The sequence below is a fragment of the Saccopteryx leptura genome, chromosome X (assembly GCF_036850995.1).
Source record: "Saccopteryx leptura isolate mSacLep1 chromosome X, mSacLep1_pri_phased_curated, whole genome shotgun sequence".
NCBI lineage: Eukaryota > Metazoa > Chordata > Mammalia > Chiroptera > Emballonuridae > Saccopteryx > Saccopteryx leptura.
In genome coordinates this window covers 10859774-10873711 of record NC_089516.1, presented here as the reverse complement: position 1 = coordinate 10873711, position 13938 = coordinate 10859774, and the positions used below count along the sequence as shown (strand labels likewise).

General features: G+C 42.5%; 1 protein-coding gene and 1 non-coding gene across 5 annotated transcripts in view; one reads left to right on the top strand and one right to left on the bottom strand.

Annotated features, from left to right (window-relative positions):
- Positions 1-3451: 3451 nt before the first annotated feature.
- NHS (NHS actin remodeling regulator) overlaps positions 3452-13938 on the bottom strand; it is a 347012-nt gene continuing 336525 nt past the window's right edge. For all 4 annotated transcript variants that reach the window (XM_066356604.1, XM_066356606.1, XM_066356605.1 and 1 more), the window contains 2 exons: positions 13426-13552; positions 3452-7543 (listed from right to left, as the gene is read on the bottom strand). In XM_066356604.1, the coding sequence (XP_066212701.1) occupies positions 6934-7543; positions 13426-13552 (737 nt within the window). In that variant the 3' untranslated portion in view covers positions 3452-6933. The remainder of the gene's footprint in view (positions 7544-13425; positions 13553-13938) is intronic.
- LOC136386653 (small nucleolar RNA SNORA29) lies at positions 13671-13810 on the top strand. Its single transcript, XR_010748010.1, has one exon. It is a non-coding gene; the product is annotated as a small nucleolar RNA SNORA29 (small nucleolar RNA).

Sequence of the window (13938 nt, the reverse complement as noted above, 5' to 3'; positions counted from 1 at the left end):
GAACCGCTGGAGATGCCGGCTGCCCGAAGAGTCAATGGCGACGACACTCCTGACCACTTGAGGTCTCACGGGATGTCCAGTGGGATCATGTGATGCGCCCTCTGGGCGCCCCACGCACGGTAGGGACCACGCACGCACACAAGCGGCCAGTTACCAAGCAATCCCAAAGGCGCATGCGCAGTCCTTGGGGCTCGAGATGTTTCTAATTTTTTTGACAGAGGCAGGGAGAGACAAAGATACAGGAACACTGAGCTGCTCCTATAATGTGCCCTGACTGGGGACTGAAATGGCAACCTCTGTGCTCCCGGACAATGCTCCAACCAACCAACCAACCAACCGAGCAATCTGGCCAGGGCCCCAAATTCTTCAGAGTGCTTGATTCACTCTCTCCAAACTACAAAACGCCTGAAAATGCCAGACCAATATTCACGCTATCTACTCACAATCTTTAAGTTTCAGATGCTACTGCTGGAACATATTCTTTAAAACAGGGGTCCCCAAACTAAGGCCTGCGGCCCATAGGGCCCCAGGCCATTTATCCGCCCCACAGAACTTCCAGAAGGGGCACCTCTTTCATTGGTGGTCAGTGAGAGGGGCACATTGACCATCTCATTAGCCAAAAGCAGGCCCATAGTTCCCATTGAAATATTGGTTAGTTTGTTGATTTAAATTTACTTGTTCTTTATTTTAAATATTGTATTTGTTCCTATTTTGGTTTTTTACTTTAAAATAAGATACGTGCAGTGTGTATAGGGATTTGTTCATAGTTTTTTTTTATAGTCCGGCCCTCCAACGGTCTGAGGGACAGTGAACTGGCCCCCTGTGTAACAAGTTTGGGGACCCCTGGTTCACACCATATAATCTCATGACTCTAACATTGATGGCTGTGGCAGACAGAGCTCACATTGTTCATATCTTGTATATCCAAACAACTAGAACTATGACTAGGAGCAGTGAGATTCCCAGGGCAAGGAGCTAATAGAGAAGATCACCTCAAATTTCCATTTACAACTGGAATCACAATAGAAGGAAAGAAATTGCAGACAGGGTAATCCGGCAAAAAAGAAAGGAAGGAAAGCAGGAAGAGAAGGGAAAGAAAAGGAAAGGAGGAAGGGAGGAAAGAGAGAGAGAAGACAGACTAGGCCGTCAGGCCGCAGGAGCTCCGCCAGAGTAAACTCGCTGACCCAGGGGAGAGCGGCAGCCCGGCTCTCAGCACCCCCGCCCGGGGCTGCGCGTCCTCGTGCTCCCGCCCTCCCGCCGCCCCCACTAGTCCCCCCGGCCCCTAACACACCAGTGCGAAGCCCGCTCCCACACGGCGCTTCCTCCCGAGCCGACATTTCACTCCCCGAGGGCCCTCCGCCGAGTCTCAGCCGGAGCGCACACACTCAGCCCCGCGCCCACCGCGCCCGGGACCCAGCCCGGCCCCACCCACCGCTAGAAGCTGCTCGGGAGGCTGCTGGCCGAGCTTCGAACCGGGACACGGCCGGACAGGATCGGCCCGGCGCCGGACCCGGGGGAGTGTGCGGGGCGGCCCCGCCGAACCCGAGGGCAGTGCGGGGGGCGCCGAGGGCGAGCGGCAGGGCCGCGGGGCGGGCTAAGGCCCGACTCCGCCGGGCGGTGAAGGGGAGTTCCTCGCGCCGACGCGGCTCCCAGACGCCCGCCCGCCCGCCCGCGGACCACGGCCAGTGCCTCCCGCCAAGCTCCGCCTCTCCGGTCCTCAAGGGACACGGCGCCCCCCCCCCCCCAGGGTCTCCTCGACGGTTCCTGCAGCAGTCACGGGTCCTCACACCGCTGCTGCCACGTTTGAGAGGCCGCGCGCGGAGCCCCAGGCCCGGCCCCTGCGGGCAAGCCGTTCGTCCGCGGCTGTCTTCGGGCCGAGCTGGGATCCGCTTACGACCCTGCGCGCACAGACACCGCGAGCTTGGGAGAGCCCTTGGCAGTTTAAAAAAAAAGCCAGTCGCAGCCCCTGCACCCACGACAGTGGAGGGTCCCTAACTGAGACCCAGGTGCACATCCAGTCCCGTCCCGGGAACTCGCTCCCGGGGACCACCGCCTTCGACTCTGCGCCACCAGCCACCCACCCGGCCACACACCTAAAAGGCACACTCCCTCGGAACTGACACTCTCCCCCGCTCCAGACCCCCCCCACCCCGCCCCGGAGCCCCGCTCAGTGGGTTCTCGCCCACACCCGACAGGAAAGTTCCACGGGCGGGAAAAACGCCGCCGGACAAACCTCTTCTGCTAACAAGTGACGCTCTGGAGGACGCGGGAACCGCTGGCGACGACGGTTACCGCAGCGGCAATGGCGACGACAGTCCCGACCGCTCGAGGTCTCACGGGATGTCCAGCGGGATCACGTGACGCGCCGGCCGGGCCCCCCACGCACGGTAGGGACCACGCACGCCCAGGTTCCCTACGCAAGCGGCCAGTTACCAAGCAATGCCGAGGGCGCATGCGCAGTCCTTGGGCCGCGGGATGTTGCTAGGGGCAGAGCCGGGAAAGGGGCTGTCCTTCCCATTGCGCAAGCGCACTGCCGACCTCCCAGGGTTCGGTGGCAGGAGGCTGGTGCGTTTGGAATCCCGCGCTTTACCGCGTGAGCGCTGGCGCGAGCCCCCGCCATTTCCCGCGGCTGGGAGGGTTCGTGGAGGCTGCTCGCGGGGATGGGGCACTAAGGCCTCCCCGCTGTCACTAGTTGGTTCTTTGAAGCTTTCTTTTTAATGTCATTCCCCTTTCCTCTATGACGCGCTACAGACATGCAGCACACATGGGTCCTGGGTGGGCTCTTCAGTACCGGAATTTGAAAGGGGAGGGGCGGGATCTTAGCGATGTCGTTTAGCGATCTGAGTTGGGTACAAACACCGACCCTGGACCAGATTTTCTGAGTTGGAACCCCAGCCCCAACGCTCTATGGCTTTGGGCAAGTGAAGTAACACTCTGTCCGTTAGTTTCTCCATCTGCAAAATGGGCACAACGTTGGGAGTACATGAGTTAGAGAGTAAGCAAGGTGCATAGAACAATATCGGGCACATGAATTTGCTCTGTAATAAAGGGTACCTGACATTATTTAACGGCATATTGTGTGTGTGTGTGTGTGTGTGTGTGTGTGTGTGTGTGTGTGTGTGTGTGTGTGTTTGGAGGCTGCCCATCTTGGGAAGGAGGCACAGTCCGAGTACTTATCAGAAGCAAAGCTGAATATTTCAAAGTAAAGCCAGAAATCTTTTCCTGGCCCAGAGAGGAGCTACAGGAAAGCATATCCAACATTGGAAATGTGATTTTTTCCTCTCAAATACAAAGCTGGATTGGAACCCATTACAGAGACAGTATTATTATTGTTATTATTTTGCTCATATTTTTGCCATAGCAGTTCCTCTTTATGTCCAGTTCCCTATAAAACGCTCGTGTCTGTGAAACCCCAACAATACAATTATATAACAATGAAGAGAGAAACCAGTTAATTGCAGTCACGTTTATTTGCAGTTTCTATACACACTTTCTAGGTAATTTAACTTTTCTGGTACATTTTTTGAGAGGGGTTCACAATGAAACTGTCACCATTTTTACTAAAAATAAATACAAGACTTAAAGTGTTGCACAGCTCTAAAATATACAAAGGCTTGAATTGAATGTAAACGTTGAAAACATCTTACAAAAGAAACCATTTTTGCACCAATTTAAAAAGTTCATATTTACAAATATTACAAAAATACAAAATGGATGCAAGTCCATAAACCATTGTCTTTTGGGCCAGCATGAACTGGTTCTAGTACCAGAATAGTTACACTGTAACCTTCTTCCGAGTTTTAAATCTTTGTCCTGATCTCATTATCTAAGTCAGCCACCACTGCAGCAAATATACTCACTCACTGACCTTTGGCAAAAGCAAACAGTATGTTTTGTTTGCTATAACTAGTCCACGTCCTCTACTTAGCCAAAACATTTTTTTAAAAATCCAAAAGGAAAAAAATTCCCCGCACACAACATAGACATGTTGTATAAACACAAAAGAACAAAAAATTAGCATCAGTGCAAACAACAGAAGAAAAGTTTGGATTGATGGTTTTTGCAATACCTAATGTGTGTACCCTGCTTCAAGATGGCAGTGATGTTGAAGACAGTCCTCTAAATCTTGGTCTTACATGCTGTGTAATAAAACCATGTAGAATAGTCCAGAAAACCATGTAGAATATTCCAGATTACTAAGGAATTCTTTGCTTTTTAAATTCAGTTTGTTACGCAATACTCTTTTCCACAGTGAATTAAAATCCATCTTAATTTGGTTTTTTTAATCTATAAAATAGAGAAACTCTGCTATAGACTTTTAGAGTAAACAAAATAAGTAAAACTATATTATAAGGGTTAGCTCTGTGATCATTACATACAGAAGGTATCTTATTGCCTCACAATTCAAGTCAATATGTATTTTAAAATATGCATGGTACCATTACTTAAATTAATGTCAATAATAAAAAGGTGACATTTATTAAAGCCAATTCATGTTTTCTATTCAAGATTTAGAATCACTTTTAAAGCCCACATACCTTTCTTTACGCTTAAAAATCCCCTACATAAAGCTATACTGCAAACGAACTGCTTTTATGAAAATTATGAAAGACCTCCCATTGTGGTTGGAAATGACTGTTTCTTACCACATTTGTCTAAAAACTTTATTTTTAAAATTTTGCCTACTGTACTTTTCAAAGCATGAGAAAAAGATATTCATGTTCCCAAGTGGTGTCAAACCATGCTGGTTTTCTTAGCCAATGGGTTCCAATGAGAAATAATGGTCCATTTTTTTAAAACCCCAAACCTTTTTCTTTTAATAAAAGTATAACACTTTGTAAATGTTCAAATGTACCCTTTACCAGGTAGTTTATCAATACCAGACAAGAGCGTGCATATGCACACACGTGAGCACACACACACACATTCTCCCTCCTCTACCCCACCACCCCCAGCACCCATTTACATACAAGGATGACAAGAAATTGAGAAACACAATTTGATAGTGAAAATAAAGAGTAGAAGCCAGACTTGTTTTTTTCTTTCCACAAAAACAAACAAAAATCCCAACAGCAATCAGATTCTCTAATTCTCAAACTGTAACATCTTAGAAAGTGTTTCTTTTGAAAGACAGCATCTTCTCAGACCAGGCTTTCTCCTTCATCTTGCATGAATTAAATCAAAACCACACCCCCTTTCACACATCCTGCTTTCCCAAATACCACGTGCATAAGCTAAAGCCCGCTGGCTGCATATCAATTGCTTGGTGACTCTGGTATGTACTAGCGTTCTGATTGCAGTCTCTTCTCTTATAGGCCATATCCCTCCTTAGTTCTTGCCACTTCCTACCTTCTCCTATTCAAAACATAGTCTAAGTACAGAACTGCTTATATTTCTGACATATTTCAGACATTAGCGTCAGTTCATGTTAAAATCAGAGGTGTAAAAATTACTTGCAGATTTCAACTTGTAACTACATTTTTTTTTCAGTTTTAAGACAAGAAAATTCAAGTAATTTCAAGTAATTCAGCTTGTTTCCCTGCCTTCATTTGATCAGAGCACTTGCCCTGACATTTCCTTTCCCACCCTCCACCCCTCCCATTTTGCCATCAAGCAGATATAGTAAAATCAGACAAAAACTCAATTGTATGTAGCCTTGTGAACCAGAGCTGTTCCCATTCCCAGCTTAACAGCGAATATAAATAACGTACATACACACACCTACTTCCCAACTACATTGTTCACAGTGTCATTTCTGTTCATCTTTAGGTAGCACAAGTCTCATCAGCACAGAGAGAAGCTTCACTGAAAAGTCACTGCAGGTATTTATGGATAAATCAACAGCTCTGTGGCATGCTTGTGTTTTATCTTTGTCAGTTAAAGAACCTGGAGCTAACTGCTAGACGTTTAAGGAGTTTAAAGATTATAGTCATTAGATTTTGACTGTTTATGTCCCAGTAGCCTAATACAAAACATAACCTAAAATTAACGAGTTTTCCCTACTCATCCTCTTTAAAGCAATCCATTGAAAACTTCAAGTTTAAAGGACACTGTCAAATACTGTTGTTCAGGGCTTTGCGTTGAGAATGAGGATTTCTCTTACTGATTTAAAAAATCAAACGCATGCTTTTCATTCTGTCCAAATTACCACATGGCAAATCATAGCCATGTGAGTATTAATATTAGGTTTTTTGGTGCTGCAATTTGCTACAAAAATGGTTAGGTCTGAATTCATTATTTTAAATTAATCATATTTCAGTATATGACATCAAGATTTCCTTTACTTCACCAGTTTACAATTCACATATGAGGTTTATCACTCAGAAATCATATTGGTGGACATTTAAATATGGTATTTGATATGAAAATGGTATTCACAGAATACAGTTATACACTTTTCCTGTTGTGTTCTATAAACAGTTGGTGTGTGGTAGATAATTGGCCATATGTCCACTCGTCATTGATCAATCTATTTACACATTTTTATCAAAAATATGATATTTACATGTGTGTAGTTCTTCTAAATTTCACTTTAGTTCACTTTAATGTAAAAAAATACCAAACCTCCAGAGTAATTTCATCTTCTTAAGAATTATGACAGTAAGGGTTTTGTTTTCTGAACAGGCAGCTCTGGGAAAACTTTTTTCTAGGTTTTATGAAAAGCAGACATTTTTGAGTTCTATATTATCAAACAAAATGACATTGGATGAATCAAAATAAGCTAAAGAAAAATATAAAAGACATTGTAGCTACGTCAAAACATGGAAAATAATCAAGAAAGACCAAACCACCTTCTGTTTCCCCAGCAAATATTTAGGAATTCATTGGTAGTAAGTGATGGTACCCTGCAATGTGCTTTTCCCTAGTCTTCTGTTCCCCGTCCTCATATGACTAAAGGTTTTGGCTCTTGACATCCAGCCTGGCACAGGCCATCTAAGTTGAGCTCTGGGAGGATCGGTCATCATGCGGGCTCCCATCGGAATTTTCCGTCTCGCCCTCAGAGATGGCCTGCATGGGCGCATTGTACAGCCTGCAGCGGACACTGTAGCGGCTGCTGCTGGCTGCAGGGGGGGCCCGGGAACGTCCAACCCTTGCTGATGCTGAGGTGGCAAAGTTCTTTGAGGAAAAGCCTTCTGCATTAACTCGTGGGGAGCAGGGCGAGAGTGGGGACAATGCTTCAGCGCCAGGTACCCCCTGGTGTGCCTCATGGGTGCTTTGCAGGGACTCAGCTGTGAGCTCTCCAGGAGGTTTAGGCAGGATGGGACTCTTCAGGATCTCAGTAGCAGACATGCGGTAACTGGAATCTGAACGACTGCCTTTCTTGAGGAGTAGCAGCTTAAACTCTTCGTTGGATGTGTTGGACTTTTTAGCATTTCGGTAGATGAGGCCAGGAGACCTCTGGCTGTTTGGGGTGGTCACATTGCTGTTGGGTGAAGTAACAGAACCAGTGCTGTTACTGCTGCTGCCGCCAAGAGAAGCTCTTGATTTGCTTCGAACAGACATATCCCCAGAATCTTTTCTTCCAAGTACTTTCCTCTTGGACCTTTTAAGAAAAGGAAGAATCTCAGTCCAGATACATTTTAAAAAATTTTTCCATTGATTTTGGGGGGAGGGGAGAAGAGACAGATAGAAGGGCATCAGCTCGCCATTCCATTAGTTGTTACATTTAGTTGTGCATTCGTTGTTTACTTCTCGTATGAGCCCTGACCTGGGATGGAGCCCACAACCTTGGCGCACCAGGATGATGCTTTATTTACTTAGCCTCCTGGCCAAAGCCAAATACAATTTTATGAAACAGAAAGTGTTACGTTACATTCACACATTTTATTTTAAGTGAGAGGAGGGAGGGTGGTGAGACAGACTCCCGTATGCACCCTGGCCAGGATCCACCCAGCAACCCCTGTCTGGGGCCGATGCTTGAATCAACTGAGTTATAGCACTTGGACCAACTGAGCTATCCTCAGTTCCCAGGGTGACTCTTGAATCAGTCGAGCCACTGGCTACAAGAGGGGAAGAGGGAGAGGAGGGGGAGAGGGAGGGGAAGAGAAGCAGATGGTCGCATCTCTTGTGTGCCCTGACTGGGAATTGAAACTGGGACATCCATATGCCGGGCTGACACTCTATCCACTGAGACAGCCAGCCAGGGCCAAACATCTCTTTAAAGACTATTTTGGCACACTCTATCTGATCGGTTACTAAGTATTAGGGCTGTGGAGATGAGAAGTAAAATACAGTCCTTACTCTTTTAACACACACAGTCTGAGAGAAATTGTCTCATACTCATTAGACATAAATTAGGTTCTGGAAATGACCATTTAATATAAGAAAATATTGCTAGCTGACTGCTGGTTAGAGTATAGATGGTGAAGGAATATAGCTTTCTCATATTAAATCTGTCTCTCCAATACATATTAAAATGCTCTGATGTCTTGAGTTGGCTTCTAATAACTACCAAAGTAGATGGAGCTGTGGATGGAATAGTATTAGCCATAGGTTGCTGGTTGACTGGCTTGGGTCGTGAGTGTGTATGTGCATGAGTGAGAGGGGTACATTATACTATTGAGTCTCCTTTTAAAATTTCTCCATATAAAAAGGATCCTTAGATGAATTTTTAAATAAGTCAATCCATTTTGGGTTGAAGATATCATTGTCTACAGTTGCCTAGGAACATCAACAGTGTATTTATTAATCAGTAAGCCATCTTTATGTAAGGAAATGAAAACCTAGACCATATCTGGAGCTCTTAAAACTCTGTATACAGTAAAATATCAAGAAATCAAATCATTCTTAAGAAGATACAAATCAATGGAAATGTATACCATGCTGATGCTGATGGATAAGGAGAATTAACATCATTAAAATGTTCATACTAACCAAAATAATCTATAGCTTCAATGCAATCCCTATCAAAATACCAATGGCATTTGCCACAGAACTAGAATAAATAATCCTAAAATTTATATAAAACCACAGAAGACTCCAAATAACAATAGCAATCTTGAGGAAGAAGAACAAAGTTGCTACTCAATATCAAACTATTCTACAGGGTTCTAATAATCAAAGCATCATGGTACTGGCATAAACAGAGCTCAGAAACAAACCCATGTTTGTATGGTCAATTAATCTGTAACAAAGGAGGCAAGAATATACAATGGAATAAAGACAATCCCTTCAATAAATGGTGTTGGGAAAACTGTATAGATATATGCAAAAAAATATATGAAACTAGACCACACTCTTACACCATGTACAAGAACAAATTCAAAATGGATGAAAGACTTAAATATAACACCTCAAACCATAAAACTCCTAGAAGAAAACACAGCACACTCCTTGATATTGTTCTTAGTAATATTTTGTTGTTTACATCTCCTCGGCTAAGGGAAATAAAAAAAAAGATAAAATAAACAAATGGGACCACATCAAACTAAAAGATTTTGTACAGCAAGGAAACCATCAATAAAACAAAAAGACAGTCTTCCGAATTGGAGAAGATAATCAACAATGATACATCTGATAAGGAGTTACTATCCAAAATTTATAAAGAACTCATATAGGCCCTGGCTGGGTGGCTCAGTTGATAAAGCATTGTCTTAGCACACCAAGGTTGCAAGTTGAATTCCCAGTCAGGGCACCTACAAGAAGCAATCAATGAGTGCACAAATAAATGGAACAACTAAGTGGAATAATGAGTTGATGCTTCTCTCTCTCTATCTCTCTCTGTCTCTTTCTCCCCCTCCGCCTCCCTTCCTCTCTTTCTCTTTCTCAAATCAATGGAAAAATTAAAAATAAATAAATAAAATTAGGAACTCATACAAGTTAACACCAAAAACCCATCCAAGCCATCCAGTTAAAAAATTAGCAGAAGACCTGAATAGCCATTTCTCCAAAATGGACATACAGATAGCCAATAGGCATGTGAAAAAATATTCAATGTTACTAATCATCAGAGAAATGCAAACTAAAACCACAACGAGATATTACCTCATAACTTTCAGAATGGCTATCATGAATAAATCAACAAACAAGTTTTGGTAAGGATGTGGAGAACAGGGAACTCTTGTGTACTTTTGGTGAGATTGCAAATTGGTAAGCCACTATGGAAAACAGTATGGAGGTTCCTCAAAGAATTAAAAATAGAATTACCTTATGACCCAGCAATTTCACTTCTGTGTATTTATCCGAAGAAATACAAAACAAAAATTCAAATACATATTCGTATCCCTAAGTTCATTGCAGCGTTATTTACAACAGCCAAGATATGGAATCAAACCAAGTGTCCATCAATAGAAGAGTGGACACAAAAGCTGTGATACATGTATACAACAGAATATTACTTGACCATAAGAAAAAACGGACTCTTAGCATTTGTAACAACATGGGTGGACCTAGAGAGTATTACACTAAGTGATATGGCAGACAGAGAAAGACAAATACCATATGATTTCATTTATATGTGAAATCCAAAAAACAAAATAAATGAACAAACACAGAAATCGACTAAAAGATACAGAAAACAAACTGATAGTTTCCAGATGGGAAGGGGATTGGGAGGGCTGAGTGAGAAAGGGAAGAGATTAAGAATTACAAATTTGCAGTTACAAAATAGTCATGAGGATGTAAAGTACAGCCTAGGGAATATTGTCAATAATATTGTAGTAACTCTTGTGTGGTACCAGATGGGCATTAGACTTATGGGGGGATCACTTTGCAAGTGATATAAGTGATTAACTACTATGCTCTACACCTGACACTAATATGATATTGAATGTCAACTTAACTGAAAAAAATAAAAATAGAAATTGTATAAAAGTTAGAATATAATATGCATGTATAATGCATGGGAAAACATGGGGAATGTACATATTCCATATTTAATGGCAGTTATCTTAGAATGGCAGGATTTCCACTTTCTATGTTAAATATTTATTTCAAGTTTGAATTATTTACAATTGAAGTTTAAGTTACATTGCATTTGCAAGCATAAAAAGGAAAAATTAAAAATATTTCGTTTTAAAAACAATTATTCTTGTCATTTTACTGCACATACATATATACATACATACTACACAGATGCAAAACTATGATTACTTAACTCAAAAAGTCTACCGAACCTAGGTACCCATCATCATATTATTTCTTCTGGTAAGTAACTCAACGTGAGTTAGTTCATTGATAAATATTCTGAAAATATATAGGGTAGAGAAAATGTCAGCTTTGCAATTGGAGATCAGCCTGATCTGGGCTCACTGAAATCTTTGTCGTTATCATCTTGTGTATGCCATTGGCCAGGACTCTAATAGGGTGGGAGTTTCAAGCTAACGTTTGTTCTTAGCATCTACCATATTCTAGGCACTAAAATGTCATTTTATCATCAGAACTGAGAATGTGAGCTGTACGTTCTCCATTTACAGTAAGAGAATAGGTACGGAGGTTTTCACTGACAGGCTGGGCAGGAAGGAGCAGCACTGGGATTCCATTCTAGCTCTGACCCCACTGTTTATGTTATGTCCACTACTCCCGTCACTAGCACGTAGTTTTCGGGGTAAGAATTTAGCTCTTTAACTTACATAGAAATTTAGTAACTTGTCCTAAGGTTGAAGATAAAGTGGGATGACAGGAATATTATCAGAGCTTAGACTACACACAGGGGAAAGAAAAAATAAACTAATAATTCTTCACTCTGCAAATGGAGCAGTATGCCTGCTAAGGTACACACAGAAGGCGTTCCTGATTGGCTCTTTTAAAACAGTTGTTGAAGAGTAGCGCTCCTTTTTTTTATGGGAGAATCACATAAAGAGAAAAACCAAGGTCCCTTAAAAAGTAGAATTCTGAGAAGTACAATGGTAAGCTGCCAAAGAACTTTTTTTTTTTTTTACAGAAACAGAGAGAGTCAGAGAGAGGGATAGATAGGGACAGACAGGAACGGAGAGAGATAAGAAGCATCAATCATCAGTTTTTCGTTGCAACACCTTAGTTGTTCATTGATTGCTTTCTCATATGTGCCTTGACCATGGGCCTTCAGCAGACCGAGTAACCCCTTGCTCAAACCAGCGACCTTGGGTCCAAGCTGGTGAGCTTTGCTCAAACCAGATGAGCCCGCGCTCAAGCTGGTGAACTTGGGGTCTCAAACCTGGGTCCTCTGCGTCCCAGGCCGACACTCTATCCACTGTGCCACTGCCTGGTCAGGCTGCTTGCAAAGAACTGGCTTCAAAACATAGAACTTCCTGAAGAAGAAAAGATAGTCCCCAAGTTTGTTTGTTTTTTCCCTTGGGAGTCCCATCTAAGTCACTGAGGCCTAGTGGAATAAGGCAGTGACGGTAATGAAAGGAGTAGGCACATCATAATTGGATAGCTCAGTCTGACATGGGTTCCATTTCCAAGGGCTAGTTCCTGGCCTGCTCTTCACTTACAGGTTGTAAGGAGTCTTCTTGCAAACATGGGCACTGACACCAAGGTGCAGGGGAAGCATGTGAAAGGGCGGCACTGACACAACACTGTTCTGGAAAAGCAGTCCAGAGGACATCCCCTATTCATGGGATATGGAGCATTCATTTTTTTCCTAATCTTTTTTTCAATAAATTTTTAGGTGTGACACAGGTTAACATAATTACACAGGTTTCAGTCACCTAATTCTACAACACATCTCTTACACTGTATTATATGTTCACCCTCCGAGTCAAGTTTGTGAAGCAAAAATGGAGCATTCATCTTAGAGAAGGCCAGTTTTAAGATATAGAAAGAGGGAAAAAAGGGAACAGTTACTTGTTCTGAGCTATGATATGGGCAGTTTTTTATCAAGTACAGTTTTATAAATGTTTGATTTTTAGAGAGAGAGGAAGGGAGAGAGACAGACAGAAACATCAATCTATTTCAGTATCTGCCTGACTGGGGATCGAACTGGCAACCTTTGCACGTTGGGACAATGCTCTAACCAACTGGCCTATCCAGCCAGGCGTAGGCAGGTTTTTAATACACTGTCCTGTCTCAAATTAGGGGCTCTGTTTAGTGAATTGACTTACATTTATCTCTGTTAATACAGGATTATAGCTTTGAGCATATCTTTTAGGTTCAGGAAATTATTTAAAAGTCAGAGATTGCACCAGAGTTTGAGCTTTGACTCTAAGTTACTTAACTACACATTGGGTTCAAATAGAAATTTGTTCCAGAATGTCTTTCCTAGGGAGAAAAAAAAATTTCCCTCAGCAGTTAATGAAAGTCTCTAAATTGAGGTCAATCTAACTATATATAAAGACTCATAGTTCCCAACTTGAATGCAAGGTTATCAATTTGGTTTAGAAAAATAATTTTCTTTGCTTGATTTTGTTTTTCTGCTGAATACATTAAAAGTACACAAACCTTTTCCATATTTGCATTTGATGAGTAGCACTATAAGTAGCAAAACCTTTCATATTGTTGCCTCACCTGTGAATGGCTGCAAATAAATCCTCAGTTGTTCGAGGTTTGTTTGGAGACACAAACACACCTTCTGTCTCAGTCTGAGAGTCTTCACTAAGTGGTGAAATCATAGAGTCATCACTTGGTGACGATTCTTAAGTTAAGAACAAAAGCATGTTTAGGAGGAAGTTACCTGGCATACTGCTATGCTTTACTGACCCAGAGAACAAATAACAGTCACCTTACCGCCCTTTTCAAAACAAGAGAGATATCTGCCCATTTGACTACCACATTTTCTACTAATAATAGATTTTAGTGCCTATGCTTATGGGATAGATTAAAGTTGCCATGATCTGAAGAGGGAGGATTTTTCTGTGTCCTCTTTCTATATGAAATGGCTAAACAGAAAAATAAATTTAAATAAATAAATAAAATGAGAGAGATATCCGTAACAGCTTAGTCCCTCAATAGCTGTAGGTCTTATCTCAACTGTTTTAATAAGTGAAAAGAAATGGAGACACCCAACACCCAGGGCTGTAC